General features: G+C 40.4%; 1 protein-coding gene across 1 annotated transcript; it reads right to left on the bottom strand.

Moving 5' to 3' along the window:
- Positions 1-14,147: 14,147 nt before the first annotated feature.
- On the bottom strand, positions 14,148-15,296 carry LOC111899969 (probable carboxylesterase 17). The gene has a single exon (XM_023895879.3). It carries the CDS (start codon positions 15,231-15,233, stop codon positions 14,241-14,243), a length of 993 nt encoding a protein of 330 aa, XP_023751647.1. The 5' UTR covers positions 15,234-15,296; the 3' UTR covers positions 14,148-14,240.
- Between the last annotated feature and the right edge of the window lie 1,797 nt (positions 15,297-17,093).

The raw sequence follows: 17,093 nt of genomic DNA, 5'->3' as shown, positions 1-17,093 counted from the left end.
GTGTTGATGCATATGAATTATACTCTTAAAAGTGAATCATATGCAAGACTAGTAGGTCAAGATTGAAGAAACCACTAGATGTAATATTAGTATAAGCAACCAGGAATAATAGGAGCATTCGAAAAGACTTATACATATTAGCACCCAATAGGGAATTTGTGCCATTCTTAATTTGTGAAACAACACCGTTGTACCAGCCTATGACTACAATTCAAAGTGTACATCAATTTTGGATAAATACACTGACAACAAGCTTTTCATTAGTGTGGATTGATCACCAAAAAAGTGTCATTTATATGGTAAATATAAGTTCTTACCCTGAGTACCAATTGACCACCAGATGTAATTAATTTGTTTGGATCAACGGATTCCAATTTGCAAATCTGGAAACAGAAACCCAATAAAGCTTCAACTATAACCACAAAAAACACTAAAATGAGAGTAAAATGGATTTGGGTCTAACTGATTTTGATCTAGGTATTCAAATCTAATTTTTTCCTTATTTTTTGGATCGAATGTGTTGTTAATGCCTTCCTCGATCGATGACAATAGAGGCTCAATGGATCGGTGAAGGTTTACAGTAAGGCGAAGCTTTGGTTGAGCGGTGGTGGTGCATAGAACGATGGAGCAGGCTACAGATGACTAAGAAATGCAACATAGAAGATCTGGAGCATCCATTGAGGTTTGGTGTGAGTGGGATCTAAGATCGATTGGCGGGTGGTGAGAGATTGGTCAAATTTTTGGGGGAATTTTGAAATGTAAACCATAGCCAAAGTTTTGGGGGAGCACGGTCTGTTGGAAATATCCAACGGAATTAAAAAATAAATATCAAAAATTTATTATTATTATTGTTATTTGTATTTTTATTATGTTGTATATGTGTGTAAATGTGTATGTGTGTATGAGTATTTGTATATGAATGTATAAGTGTATGTGTAAGTGAAAAAAATGAAGCGGAAAAAAGAACGTTTGTCCCCCAGAAAACGAAAACAAGAAAAAATCAAATTAGCAAGAACTCCTGTGAGCTGGAGATGTTTTGTGATTTTAAACAAAAATAGCATAGTAGAGGAAGACTCAAGTTATTGTGATATAAATATGTTATTATAAAACAAATAAGAAAAACTATACTATTTTCTGAATATAATTTATAAATTTAAAACCATATTTCTAATAGTTTGCAACTAATAAATAAAAATATTAATGAAAGGTGTGAGTCTGCGTGTGGATGCGTATAGGGGTATAGGTGGAGTATGGTGATGTAAGTATAGGTATGGGTGGGTCGGAGTGGATCTAGGGGGTGTTGGTGGGGATATGATTATATGTGTGAGGGGGTGAGGTGGATGAATATATATGTGGAATTGGGATAGGGTAGGGTGGGGTAGGTGTTGGTGTAGGTTTGTACGTCGGGGTGTTTGGTTATGGTGGCACTTAGCATTTAGGGGTGGGTGTTGGGTGTAGGTGCAAGTAGGGGTGCTTGGGTGGGTCTGTGAAGATGATGTAGTGGTGCATGTGTGTGTGAGTATACATGTATGTAAAGGTGATTTTGGGTACGGCTAGGTGGAGATAGGGATCTGAGATATGGTAGGGCGGAGATGTTTGTTTGTAGGTATGAATATGAGACTTATGGCTAACGAATTATGGTTTAAGGCTTAAGGCTTATGACATATTGCTTATGCTTTGGTCTTAGGCGTAAGGCTAATGGTTAATGGCTAAGGTCTTAAGGCTTATCGATTATGACATATAACTTAGGGCTTAGGGATTAAGACATATGACATATGACGTATCTTAGGACACATATATTGATGGATTATGACTTAATAATTAGGTTTTATGGCTTAGGGATTATGACTTATTTCATAAGCTATAAGCCATAAGCCAAAAGTCATAATTATTAATCACTAAACAATAAGTCATAAGCCATAATCCATAAGCCTTGAACCATAAGCCATAAGCCTTATTGCTCATGGTTTAAGGCTTACGTCTCATGGATTATGGCTTATGGCTTAAGGCATATTGCTTAAGGCTCAATGTAACAGCCCGAAATCTCAGGTATTGTTTAATTATGTTTTTGGGGTGAGTTGAGAGGGGACTCGGCGAGTTGGAGCCTAGACTCGCCGAGTAGGATCGCAGACTTGGTCGCGGGTCCGCGACTGGACTCGACGAGTCCAGATATGGACTCGGCGAGTCGACGCTGTTCAGCAGAAACCCTAACCGTTCAGTTTTGAATCGTATATAATGCTCTCATAGGCCGTCATTGTCCGTTTTTAGTCGACTGAGAGGAACCCTAAACGGCTGTGGACATCTAGAGCAAGATTGGAGGATATTAGGGCTTGAAGAAATTGTTGGGCAAGGAGGAGAAGGGTTTTGGCTAAAGGAACAGCAAGGGATTCGAGTTCTGCGGTTTGGAGACACAGAGAGGGCATATTCCAGGTAATGTTTCGGATTCCCTTCTGTTAGTTAATGTGTTTATGAACCTAGGGTTTATGAAAACCCATTTAGTGATTAGATGGGTTATTATGTTATTACCCAGACGTTTATACCACGGTAATGAGATGTTTAGAAGCCCAGAGAGTCCCATGGTTGTATATCTCGGGACCATACGTAATTCAGGAAGCAGTTGCTCGTCTGCATGGCATGGACTCGCCGAGTTGTTCTTCAGACTCGGCGAGTGGAGTCGGGGTGGCCCCGCGATTCTTCCAGGAGTAACCCGTCGGGTCGAGGAGGGTACTCGACGAGTAGATAAGGAATCTCAGAAAATTGGAGGACGACTAGACTCGCCGAGTCGCCATGGTACTCGCCGAGTCCGGTCGAGTTGACAGTTGACCGTTGACCAGAGTTGACCTAAGTCTGACTTCTTAGGGATAGTCACACTTAGAAGATATAAGTATTAATGAGATATGTAATGTTATAGGGAGGTTGTAGCTCGTCGGTTGTGCACGAGTCATTTCGGGATTTGCTAGCGTCCAGCTTTTACGAGGTGAGTCTTCTCACTATACTGTACCCGGAAGGGTTTGACTGTGTGACCGGAAGGTCGGATATGATATGTGATATGTATGCTATATGTGGTAAGTTATTTGTTATATGTGCTATGTATGTTATGTGGGCCGGAAGGCAATATGTTATGGGCCGGAAGGCGATTATATTATGGGCCGGAAGGCGTTGTATTGAGGATCGAAAGGTCAAGGCCTGGAAAGGCGTATGTGCGTAAGTAGTATATTGGGGAACTCACTAAGCATTTATGCTTACAGTTGTTGTGCATGTATTTCAGGTACTAGCGAGGACCGTGGGAAGGCGCCGGCGTGATCGATACACACTGAAGACTGCTTTTATGATCTTGGGATTTTGAATATTTGTATTTGACAGAATATTTAAACTATTTATGCCTTGTTTTAAATGGAAATAATTATGTTTTAAAAATGAAAAATTTGTTTGAAAATTTTGCGTTGTTACAATTGGTATCAGAGCCTTGGTTTGAGGGATTCGGGTGCACCTTCGGGGGTAACTGAACTCAAACCGAGGAGTTGAGGAAAACTTTTCAAATAAAGGCATAAACTTTTGTAAATGGTTTGTGGTAAGCAAGAAAGAAGCAGTGTGTACGATCAGTCAGCGCCCGAACGGTAATGATCCCCAAAATACCTTACAATATTATATGATGTGAATTGTTATGCATGCTAGAAGACTAGGTATTCATGATAGGACTAGAGTGGCCTGATTTGTGATGCCTTAGTCTAGGGAAGTTTGCTTATATGAGATGCTTTGCTAGTATGCGGGTAGATAGTGCATATCAGAAGTAGAGTACTCACTATCCGAAGTTTGGGGAGGAGGATTTGGGATGAACACTGATGCGGTGTGGTCGGTAGTATTGGGCCCATACTACCGAGGACACCGGGTCAGTGGGAGACCCAAGTAAGAATCCCTGGGTATCGGGGACGGGGTAGGGTTGCGTTATCGAGTGCAATCACACTTGATGGGGTCTCTGATAGTTTTATGCGGTATTTCAGAGACATCATGGTTAGACCACGCCACGGAGCGAGTACGAGCGGGGTGAGTGACGAGGATATTCGTCAAATGATTCACGAGGAGGTGGCGGCGGCGATCCGGGCTGAGATCCCGGAGATGTTTGGGTCTATCAAGACCACCCTGATGGAGACATTCGATGAGCGGTACGCCGCGTTGACTGACGCTGCAATCGCTGCAGCTACCGCAGCTGTGGCCGCTGCTAGGCCACAGGGGGGCGACTCGTTGCTGTTCCGAGAGTTCAGCAACACGAAGCCACCAGAGTTCGATGGGACGCAGGATCCGATTGCTGCGATGAGGTGGATCGCAGATATAGAGGGGTGCTTCTACACTTGTTCATGCCCGGAGCACCTGAGGGTACGGTTCGCTTTGAACCAGCTCCGTCTGGGAGCAAAGGACTGGTGGAAGTTCGTGACGGCGAACTTCACTTTGGCAGAGACTGCGGCAGTGACATGGGAGGGGTTCACTACCATGTTCAGGGATGAGTGCGTTCCTCCGGTGGAGCGGGAACGATTGGTTCAGGAGTTCTTAACCCTCAAGCAGGGTACTGATTCGGTGGCGGCGATCACGCGGAAGTTCCATGAGAGGGCGATGTTTTGCCCCGAGCTGGTGGCCACAGAGCAGGCTCGGATGAGCCGGTACTTGGGTGTTCTGAGGAGGGAGATTCGGGAGTTTGTGTCAAACTCCACTTACCATACTTTTACCGAGCTTCAGGCGAATGCCAGGAAGCGTGAGATCGAGTTAGAGACTCAGGCCAGGGAGGAGGCCGAGTCTCAGCAGGCAGACCGGCGGCCGGCTCAGTCTCAGCCGGCAGCCAAGTGGATCAAGTCCGCCGATTCGAGGACGGGAGGTTTGAAGAACCGCACTTGCGTAAAGTGCGGCAAGGGTCATGATGGGGTGTGTCGAGCCGGTGCTTGCTACAAGTGTGGCAAGGAGGGACACATTGCTAGGGAGTGTCCCAAGGGATTTACGGTTTGCTTTCATTGCAACCAGACCGGCCATCGGAAGGCCGAGTGCCCTCAGCTTCGTCAGGGATCTGCACCTGCTGCCAGGACTACTGAGACTCGACCGGTGAAGGTCGAGGCCCCGAGGGCTCGTGGGAGAGCCTTTCAGCTGACTGCGGAGGAGGTCCGCGCTGCGCCCGATGTTGTGGCAGGTATGTCGTAATTCATGTATTTATTTTAATGTCAAGATGTTATGCTTATGTTATTATATGCGTAGGTACTTTCCTTGTGAACTCTGTGCCTGCCTTAGTGTTATTTGACTCGGGTGCGAGTAGGTCCTTTGTGTCCTTAGCCTTTAGTCAGCATATCGGCGTTAGTTGTGAGTCGTTGAATCGACCTTTGAGAGTTTCTATAGCTGACGAGAAAGTGATTTGTGCTACGGAGGTTCTTCGGGGATGTGTACTAGAGATTTTCGGGGTTGAATTCCCGATTGACCTGATTCCTATCGCGATGGGGGATGTCTGTGTCATCGTGGGCATGGACTGGCTAAGCCGATTCGGCGCTGTCATCGACTGTGAGCGTCAGTTGGTGACTATACGAGACCCTAGAGGGGGAGTTCTTTCGGTGTACGGCGAGGGTACCCGTTCGGGATCAGCTTTTTGTTCGGCCGCTAGGGCGAGGCAGTGTCTACAGCAGGGCTGTAAGGGTTTTGTGGCGTACGTGTTGGATACGCGGGAGATCGCCGAGAGACCGAGATCAGTTGAGGAAGTTCCTGTGGTGTGCGAGTTTTCAGATGTTTTTCCCGAGGAGTTGCCGGGAGTACCTCCTGTGAGGCAAGTAGAGTTTGGTATCGATCTGGTTCCGGGGGCCGCGCCTATTGCTAAAGTGCCCTATCGTCTTGCACCTCCAGAGATGCAAGAGTTGTCCTCGCAACTCCAGGAGTTGCTGGGGAAGGGATTCATTCGGCCGAGCAGCTCGCCATGGGGAGCACCTATTCTGTTCGTCAAGAAGAAGGATGGTTCACACCGGATGTGCATTGATTACCGGGAGTTGAACAAGCTAACGGTCAAGAACCGTTACCCGTTGCCGAGGATCGATGATTTATTCGATCAGTTGCAGGGAGCATCTTGGTTTTCCAAGATCGATCTGAGGTCAGGATACCATCAGGTGAGAGTACGGGATGAAGACGTCCAGAAGACAGCGTTTAGGACGCGATATGGGCATTATGAGTTTGTGGTGATGCCTTTTGGACTCACCAATGCCCCGGCTGTGTTCATGGATCTCATGAACAGGGTATGCAGGCCGATGTTGGATCGGTCAGTGATTGTATTTATAGACGATATTCTGGTGTATTCGAGATCTAGAGAGCAGCATGGGGAGCATTTGAGGGAGGTCCTTGAGGTATTGAGGTCGGAGGAGCTTTATGCAAAGTTCTCCAAATGCGACTTCTGGTTGCGGGAGGTCCAGTTTTTAGGACATGTGGTTAATCAGAAAGGGATATTGGTCGATCCGGCCAAGGTTGAGGCGGTGATGAGTTGGGAGGTGCCGAAGTCACCCTCTGAGATCAGAAGTTTCCTTGGGTTGGCAGGGTATTATCGGAGATTTATCAAGGATTTCTCCAAGATCGCAGTGCCACTCACCAGATTGACCCGGAAGGGTGTTGCATTCTCATGGGGGCCCGAGCAGCAGACCTCCTTTGAGACACTTCGCCAGAGGTTGTGCGAAGCCCCGGTATTAGCTCTCCCAGAAGGGATGGAAGATTTTGTGGTATATTGCGACGCATCGATTTCGGGACTGGGTGCAGTGTTGATGCAGAGGGGTCATGTGATAGCTTATGCGTCGAGGCAGCTGAAGCCCCATGAGGCGAGATATCCCACGCACGACTTAGAGTTGGGGGCAGTAGTGTTCGCCCTCAAGATTTGGCGTCACTACCTGTATGGGGTTCGATGTACGATATACACGGACCATAAGAGTTTGAAGCATTTGATGGATCAGCCCAACCTAAATATGCGTCAGAGGAGGTGGTTGGATGTGGTCAAGGATTATGATTGTGAGATCCTGTACCACCCAGGCAAGGCTAATGTGGTAGCCGATGCATTGAGCCGCAGGGCGGAGAGCACTCCATTGCGAGACGTATGCTTGAGACTGACTGTGATGACTCCTGTATTGGATGATATTCGTAGGGCACAGGCTGAAGCTGTGCGACCGGAAATGCAGAAGAAAGAGCGGGTTGTGGGGTTAATCTCAGAGTTTGTCAAGGAGAGTCGAGGGCTTATGACGTTTCAGGGTCGGATTTGGGTACCGTTCGTGGGCGGTACGCGTATTACTTTGATGGAAGAGGCTCATAGATCGAAATTCTCGATCCATCCCGGTGCTACAAAGATGTATTTGGATTTAAGGAAGGAATATTGGTGGCCCTGTATGAAGAGGGACGTAGCATGGTTCATTGAGAGGTGCTTGACCTGCCGTAGGGTTAAGGCCGAACACCAGAGACCGCATGGCAAGTTGCAGCCATTGGAGATTCCCGAGTGGAAGTGGGAACAGATCACTATGGATTTTATCACCAAATTGCCAAGGACTACTAGGGGAGCTGACGCAATTTGGGTGATTGTGGATAGGTTGACGAAGAGTGCACACTTCCTTGCCATCAGTGAGAGTTCTTCAGCGGAAAAGTTGGCGGAGATATATGTGAAAGAAGTGGTATCTCGGCACGGGGTGCCGATCTCGATTGTGTCAGACCGTGATGTGCGCTTCACTTCCAGATTCTGGAAGAAATTCCATGAAGAGCTGGGTACTAAATTGCATTTTAGTACCGCATACCATCCCCAGACAGACGGTCAGAGCGAGCGGACAATTCAGACGCTGGAGGACATGCTCCGGGCGTGTGTGTTAGACTTCGGGGGTAGTTGGGATGCGTATTTACCCTTAGCAGAGTTTTCCTACAACAACAGCCATCATTCGAGCATTGGTATGCCACCTTTTGAGCTGTTGTATGGTAGGAGGTGTCGGACCCCCATTTGCTGGGGAGAAGTGGGACAGAGAGTGATGGGCAGCACGGAGATCGTGCTCCAGACGACAGAGCAGATTCAGCAAGTGAGACAAAGGTTATTGACCGCCCAGAGCCGACAAAAGAGTTATGCAGACAGGCGCCGATCCGAGCTTGAGTTTCAAGTCGGCGATTTCGTTCTCCTGAAGGTCTCTCCTTGGAAAGGAGTGATTCGATTCAGGAAGAGAGGCAAGTTGGGGCCCCGGTATATTGGGCCATTTCGTGTGATTGCAAGGATAGGTCGGGTAGCCTACCGGTTGGAGTTGCCAGCGGAGTTGGGTCAGATCCATGACACATTTCATGTGTCGCAGTTGAGGAAGTGCATAGCTGATGAGTCGGCAGTGGTTCCATTGGAGGATATTCAGGTGGATGCGAGCCTGAATTATGCGGAGAGACCAGTGGCTATCAGAGATCGGAAGATCAAGGTTCTGAGGAACAAGGAAGTACCTCTGGTGTTGATTCAATGGCAACACCGTAAGGGATCGGAAATGACTTGGTGGTGCCTAATTGGTTTTAACCGGCTAAATTGTTCGGTTTCTTTTAAGGTAGACAAGACCCAACCCCCACAAGTGTTGTCGATTTTTTTATCGGCTTCATTTAATTTGAGAACCACATGATTTTTATGTTCTAGATTCGCCAATATTACGATTTAATGTTTAAGCTTAGCGTTATGGCTTATTCCATATAGGTTACACACATAATATACATGGTTTGGTCTAACTTATGCATTTCATTTTTCTTTTGTTTTTTACAATCGGAACCTTATGATTTTTATGCCTATCTAAATGAAATAATTATAATACCCTCCTTATGATTTATGTATTTACTTTTTTGAAATAACTTATTGTTTATTATAATTGATCTATTAAAAAAATTATTTAAGAATACATTTCAATCATAAACATTAGAGTTTTAATACTTATACACATTTTTCAAAATTAATTCTGAATTTCACGATCCTAATCTTATTTTAATTTCTCACTTTCAAAGTTTCAATTTCCCCTTTTTAAACCTAATTACGTTTTCAAACATACATAATCCACTAATCCCTATTTTCTTTCTAACCTACAGTCAAACATCGGCCATACCCATCGCGGGCGAATCACGACGATGATGACCTCCCATCTCAAACAATCGAGAGCCTCTAGCCACTCACCATCGGCGACCTCGACACCACCACCCACAACAAATCATGATTCCGTTTGCCACCTACACACTGGTTACCACGACCATACACCACTTACACACTTGTCACCACCAAATGCTACCTACACACGAACCGTCACATTCACTCCCTATCTATGTACATACAATAATCTTTAGACCGTCATCAGACCTTCAAGCATCGATTTAAAGTGACAGATATCGAAATTGATCTCAATGATGATCCTAATGATAACTTGATAAGCAAGAGAACAGTGGCATTAGTGATGTATGTTTCCTTGTCGAATTTCAACTTAATTAGGTGGATTTATACCTATTAAAGGTTTCTATATTAGCGTTTTTACACTGTTAACTTAGTTATTGAATTAAAGTTTATGTTGATGAGGTTTTCTTTATCTTCGTTGATTGTTGTTGAAAGTATTCTTTTCCTTTTACCTTTTTAGATCTACCAAAGTTTCTTTATCTTTGTTGATTGTTGTTGAAAGTATTCTTTTCCTTTTACTTTTTTAGATCTACCAAAGTTTCTGAAGCGGTCCAATATATTGGCTAGGTTTTGAAGAAAACTATCTCTCGGCATTAAGTTCTCCATTTTTGCTAAATGCATTCATTTGACAGAATATTATCACTCTCATTTTCACTAACTTCAACTGATTTCAATTGACTTGTTATAAATTATTAAAGTTGTGGAGTTGGTTGAATTTGCTAATTAATTTCATGTGAACACATAGTTTTCTATGAGAAGATCTTAGATGTATAGCATCACAATCCTAAATATAACATTTTAAAATTTTCCATTCTAATTTTTTGTTCCAGGTTATTCATCTAATTCAACCAAAAATTCTCCTTAATCATGGAGCATAAAGGAAGCTAAAGGAAGAGTTTGGTCGGTAAGCATTTGCAAGGTGTGTATCAACTGTTACTAATACAAAAGTTCTAATTGTGCTAACATTTTGTTACCATTAGGAGTTGAAGAATGGAGTTTTGTTCAAAAGCTTGGAGTTGTTGTCTTTATACCTGTTGGTTTCCCATCAAGTTAGAAATTTAAAGGTTAATAACTTACCACTTGATATCATACTCTTTCAAACTACATTAAATTGCTTCATTTAATTACGGCTTATGTTGTGTAGAGGAATTGCAGTTCACTTAGTTGTTAACTTACATCATACTGTGAGCTCCATTTTCTGAATAAACAGGTCACCCCTTCCCATTGGTTGTGGATATTGCATTCTTTTTCTTGATCTTTGATTTCTCTTTATGGGTGTTTAGTCATGTGACCATTGTTTGCTTTCTCTTGAAAAAGCCTTAGTATGCATTTTTGACACATGAGATAAATGATATTTCTTTTTCCTAATTAAGCATCAAGCATTGATATGATGTTAATTTGATGACATATTTTGAGAATAAGAATACATATAGTTTTGTGTCAATATTGTATTAGAGCTTCAAGCTCTATAATTGATTTATTTTACTGGAAGATGTTGATTGACCGTTTTTTGAAACCATCATTTTTTTGGTTTATGTCTTGATTTTAGTTTCCAATTTTTTCCTAATATTAATGCCTACCACTTCAATTAGTTTCGGTTCTCATGAATAAATGTTTCAAACCACTTTTATCCATGATCCTGATTGTTATGCTATATTTTTACGGTTCTCTTTTGTGAAAAGTGAGTACCCATGATTTTATTTTATATGTTAATCTTCATTCCATAGTGATAAAAGTCTAATAAGTGATATTATATTAAGTTTGTCCATGCAGTTATGACATTGTTGGTGAAAGGAATCGTGTAAAGTTTTTGAAATTAATTATGCAATATTAGGTGAATGAGCTTTGACAATAGAAGGTTTGCATTTGTGGATTGAGTTTTAATGAAATGATGAAGACAACAAATATTCATCAGATAAAGCAAACTAAGGATCCATGCTATTAAGAAAACAATATAGAAGTTTTATTTTTAGGTTTAATATTTGTGCATATTTTTTTAGTTTTAATTTTAGATTTGTTTTGTTGTAAGAAATTTGAATTATTATTAATAAAAAAATTGTTTTTTGTTTACATTGTATTATATATTTTCATTTTAAAATATAAGCGTGTGACTAAAAATAATAATAGTATTGATAAAAGAAAAAACAATGATTATAAGCACTTAATAGTGATAATTTAATTATATTATATGTGATTACAAGTAAAATATATTGTGACCATGAGTAATGTTATGTCATGGTTTAATTTATTATGTGTGACTAAATAATTGAAAGTATCTCAATAATAACAAATTCACGTGGTTTTTAGATGAAAACTAGTCATTATAAAAAAAATGTATGTGCATCTATAAAGAGTATATAGTTACAATTTTTGGACAAAATGTTTGATTACAACAACACATTTACCATATTTTTCATAAATTGACATGACTAAAAAATCAATAAACAATCTTTCAAGTGACTAAATAATAAGTACGACCACACTAACAATAAACTCACGTGACAGTTGTATGAGCAATAGTTACAATCAAATATTGTTTTTTTGACTAATTATCTACATATCGCCAGTTATGAAATTAATTATTTGTGGCCATTTTGTGAATATGATTATGTTCACCGTAATTGCATGTCTGCAAAAGATACCTAATAGTGTTAATAAACTTTTAATTGTGTGACAGTTTATTAGCAAAACGCCACATTGAAACAAAATGTATGTCGTCGGTTGGTGATAAACAGTCACTACAATTGCTAAAAATGTATCTACTGACGGGTTAACGCCATAATATTGGATAAACCGATTGATTTTAGCAACAAAATTCCCCACCCAATAGCAACACTTTTATAATACGGCCACATTTTTTCATACAATACGGACACTATATTTAAAGTGACCATAAGACTCATACGATGATGTCACCTTCAGTCACACTTTCAGTGAAAAAATAAAATGTCACTATATGTATATGGTTACACTTTTATGGTGTGTCTGTAGGTCATTTTTATACTAGTGTTAGTTAATACTGTTAGGAAAGAATATTTATAATATTCAGGATTCTGACTTAATAAAATATATTTTTCAGGATCTTTACTCCACTTTAAGATCCAAGATCCTAGACATGTTTCAGGATCTTGACCTCTAACAAAATGGAATGACCAAAATACCCTCACTTTGACAAGTAAAACCTATGTTAACGGGGAAGAACCAATGTTTTAAAAACCGGTTTTTTAGTTGAACCGGTATGGTGACCGGTTTCCGGTTCAACCGGTTTAACCGGTTCGACCGCTGAGTAAACCGGTTTTTATAATTTTCATCTATTTTTCGTATTTTCACACACATACCTACATACACAAATCAAGAATATGATGTCCATACGTTCAAACATTAAAATACACATGAAAACAAGTTGTAGATTATTCTAAAAATATTAAAATAACTCATAACCATAAGTTTTACATCAATCTACGTGGATTAAAAAGAAAATAAAGTTCTAGATGAATATAAATGCATCAAAAAACTTCATAGCATTATCATATGCTTTTATTTAAAAAAATTCAAATAAATGTGGAAAAACTACTAAAGTTTATTATGCAAAAGGTTTCAATTCCATATATTTTTAGTCAATTTAACCGGTTCAACCGGTTTAATTGAACCGGTTCAACCGGATTTTTGTAAAAACCGGCCGGTTCGATCCGGTTTAGAAATAGACATAAAACCGGTGATAGTTGAACCGCTCCCTTCCCCGATTTCCGGTCCAACCGGTTCGACCGACCGGTTCAAACCGGTTTTTAAAACATTGGGAAGAACAGACGGAGGTTAAGGCATTGAACCAAACTTGCAACAAAATAAAAACTTTCGACTTGTGGTAATAGTCCAAACCTTTTTGGACCAAAGTAGCATTTTCAACAAACCACGGGGACTATTTTTGCATTTTTGTCAAAAAAAAAAGACATGATGCTATATTAAGACTAAGAACAGAAGAGGAGCATAGAAAGATAGATAATCAATATGGGAATGTAATATATCAAAAATAAAGAAAAGATGTAAGCGTTCCACTAGTTTTAAATTTTTTATTCTGACTAAAAATTTAGAAATTAATCTCATTCGATTTGATCAAAATTATTTATTGTTTTTGTCTTATCCATGCCAAATACCCTCTTAAGAGTCTTTGTTCCGTTGTGTCTCATCTTATACCATTTAATAGACGCTATCTAAAGAAACAAGTGTTGCAGTTAAGGATGAACTTTGGAATTGGGGATATCAATTTTTTTCACTTATTTCTATTTTTATTATTATCTGTTATTATTTAGCTTTGTGGAAGGTCTTTGAAGAAATCAGTTCCATATGCTATGATAGAGAAGATACTATCGACCTTATTAACTCCCCTATCCTATTTGTATAAGGCTACCATAATGTTATTAGAATTTTTATTGAGTTAAATACCATCAAAATGAGCCCATTCGGGATATTTGTGTAGTTCTTTTTGCTTGCTAATTTTGATAGAATTTGATATTAATAAACACGATGAGAAGATTATATTATTATCATTTAGTTTAAATACCCGATTAAAACTTTTTTTTCATAGAAAGGTCTTCTGTGATTCCAACCATCATGTAAAAAGATTAATTGATATCAATGTCAGACAACCAAACTAATTATTAGAGTGTCCATATCGTTTTCTTTCATTTTTTTTTTGCAATAACACATAATAAATTTTACATGCCACGTACACATTCTTGTTTCAACTGTTGCAAGTCTTTCAAACAATGCAAGTGGCTAATCATATTATATTATTACTTTTTGATATATATATATATATATATATATATATATATATATATATATATATATATATATATATATATATATATATATATATATATATATATTAATTGTAGATGGACTTTCAATATATTTAAAATGGAATAAATATATTAAAATGGAATAAGGAATATCAAGGTCTTAAACTCTTAATTAAGAGACTAAACTTCAAAAGTGGTCCAAATGACTAGATTAATTATTAAAACTGAATTTTATTCACTATGAGAGAGAAACATAATATATGCATCCATACTATATAACAATTTAATTAGTGGTTTCCAATGAAGTGGGAGATCCCTTGGATCAGTTTACGAGTTTCCTCGGAGGTTTTTGGGTCCAGATCAATGGCGATCTTATTCAGATAAAAGCTATGTCCAATTCCATTACTCACAAACAACTCAACCTTCTTCCCAGCTTTCTTCATCTCTTCGTAAAACTCCATCTCCGTATCTATCACCAAGTCCTCCTCCGCCACACACAGAAGATACGGCGGCAAATCCACTCCCTGCAGCACCTCTCCCATCGGACATGTTATCGGGTGGTCTCTGGTGCTTCCCATCGGCAACCCCAGTTTCAGAAACTTATACAACATGTCCAGAGTCAGAAACGGAGACTCGGGTTTTTCCAACTCCGACTTGCTTTTCACTGACCTGAGAAACCCCGGGTGGATGGGGATCGCTCCGGCGAGTCTCAGTGGATAGAGGTTTTCTCCGGCTGCCCTTTTGGCCACCTGATGGACAATGTTCCCGCCGGAGCTGTCTCCAATGAGGAAAACACGGTTGAAGTCTCCATGAGAAGACAGCCATGGTTGGTGTACTTTTCCGTCGGCCAAATCTTGGAGCCAGAGAAGGGTGGAGTAGGCGTCATCTATGGCGGCAGGGAGGCGGTGCTCCGGTGCAAGACGGAGGTAGGTGCTGACAACGATAGCTCCAGCTTCACGTGCAAGACGAGTATAGGTATTATAGTACATGAACCAATCCGCCTGGCTGATGCAAAATCCTCCACCATGAAAGTGTAGGATTATGGGAAGCTTTCCGGAATCGGGTATCTCCGGGAGATAAACCCTGACGCGAAGATCCGAATCTGGATGGGTGAAGAGATCATGGGTTGCAACGCCATTGATGAAATTGTGGTGCGGTGGGACGGGATCAGACATGAACTTGAATTGCGGTGGTCCTGTCCATGTCCGATCAACAAAACCGTCGTTGTAGACAGCGAGCCAGCCAGAAACTTGGTCGACGATTGATCTTTGGAACACCATTTTTAATTGTTTCGAAAGTAGAAGTGAAGGTGGAATGGTGGATAGATGATATCTGTGTCGGGTCTTATATAACAGTGGAGATGGTGGGTAAAGGCAAAGCAGTGGAAATTCTTTGAAGAAAACAGTTAAAGACTTAAATTATGGAGTCAACTGCTGCCCGTTTGAAAGTTCGTACTAATGTCCCTAACAAAATTATTTTTTGTCCTAACGTAACCCCACATCTTTTAAAAAAGTTATCCAGTTATGTATTACTATAATTTTAGTTTTTTCATACCAATAAAAATTATTTTACGTATAATGGTAAAAAAAAAAAACAAAAAAAAAACAATGGTACAACAAAAACGTAACCGCATAAATTAATTTCGTTCAAATAATAAATTAAAATAGTAAAAAAAAACCAATTATCATATTTTGTGTAAGAGACTAATAGTAAAAAAGAAATTAAAATTAAGATTTTCTTTTCGGATTTACCAGAAGGAGTAGGCTTAGACCCAGGGACAGTTTTAAGGGGTTCCCGGTGTGGCACCGGCAACCCCTAACTTTTCTGGGCGCAGTGTTAAAATTTTTGATTTTTTGATTTTTTTAACTGTTTTCCATGTATCGGCAACACCTATTCATCCCGGCAACACCTACTATGTGTTCCTGCGTCCGTCCCTACTTAGACCATCGGGGTGTGGATATTTCTTCATTGTTGTATCCTATTTGTGATGTGGTTCCACATGATCTTTCTCATTTGTTCTTTGCAATCATGTGGCTCAAAGATCTTATGATCCAAATGGCTAGATGGTGGAGTTTGGTTATTCCAAAAAAAAATTGTTATGCAAAGTGGTTGGTCTGGTTCTCGGTTTATGATTATAGGGAGGTGTTGGAGTTATTTGGAAGCTATTTCTTCTTCGTTGTGGTGGTATATTTGGGTTTTTAGGAACGCTCAGGTATTTACAATTATAAATGTAAATGTGACAATTCTTTTTGATAAAGTTCTTACTGGTCTTTTTATGGTGTAATTCTAAAAATAGAAAAGACATAAACTTGGTTGAATGGTTTCAAAATTCCGACTATTATTTGATTGTTTTGTTGGTTGTCTACGTGTTTGTTAGACTTTTTTATGATAAAATCTACCATTTAAAAAATAAAAAGACTACAGGAAGCGAGCATGATATGCACTATGATTTCTCATTGTGGCTATAGCACACGTCGTCCCTGATAGAGGGGCGGACGTGGCAATTAGATTCCACATCTCTCTCTCTCTCTCTCTCTCTCTCTCTCTCTCTCTCTCTTGTTTAGGGGTGCAAACGAGCCAAGCTACTCGCGAGCTACTCGAGATCGGATCGTTAAAAGCTCGACTCGAAACTGATTTTAAACGAGCCCGAGCCGAGCTTGAGCTTAATATTAAGCTTGTTTATTAAACGAGCTCGAGCTCAAGCCTATGTCACAAAGCTCAATTAGGCTCGCGAGCCTAAACGAGCCTTTATATAATATTATTTATTATTATTTATATATACTAAAATAAAAATATATTAGAGGAATTATGAATTTTGGGTATTAGTAAACGGGCTTTTTAATGAGCTCGAGCCGAGCTTAAGCTTATTTAGGCACGCCCGATAAAAACGAGTCGCGCCCGAGCCCGAGCCAAGCTTGTATAACTCTTTACGAGCTCGAGCCGAGATCAGTAAAAGAAAGCTCGAATTGAGCCGAGCTCGAGCTCGAGCCTCATATAACTTAAACGAGCCCGAGCCGAGCCTGGCCAGGCTCGGGCTCAGCTCGGCTCGTTTGCACCCGTACTCTTGTTTTAATTTCTTCCCACTTTTTAATTGAATTATTTTCACATTGTTTACATTTTTATACCGTGCAACTCGGATT

The sequence above is a fragment of the Lactuca sativa genome, chromosome 4, assembly GCF_002870075.4.
Source record: "Lactuca sativa cultivar Salinas chromosome 4, Lsat_Salinas_v11, whole genome shotgun sequence".
NCBI classification, from domain to species: domain Eukaryota; kingdom Viridiplantae; phylum Streptophyta; class Magnoliopsida; order Asterales; family Asteraceae; genus Lactuca; species Lactuca sativa.
The sequence above is the reverse complement of the archived record's forward strand: the minus strand, read 5'-3'. Positions and strand labels throughout refer to the sequence as shown.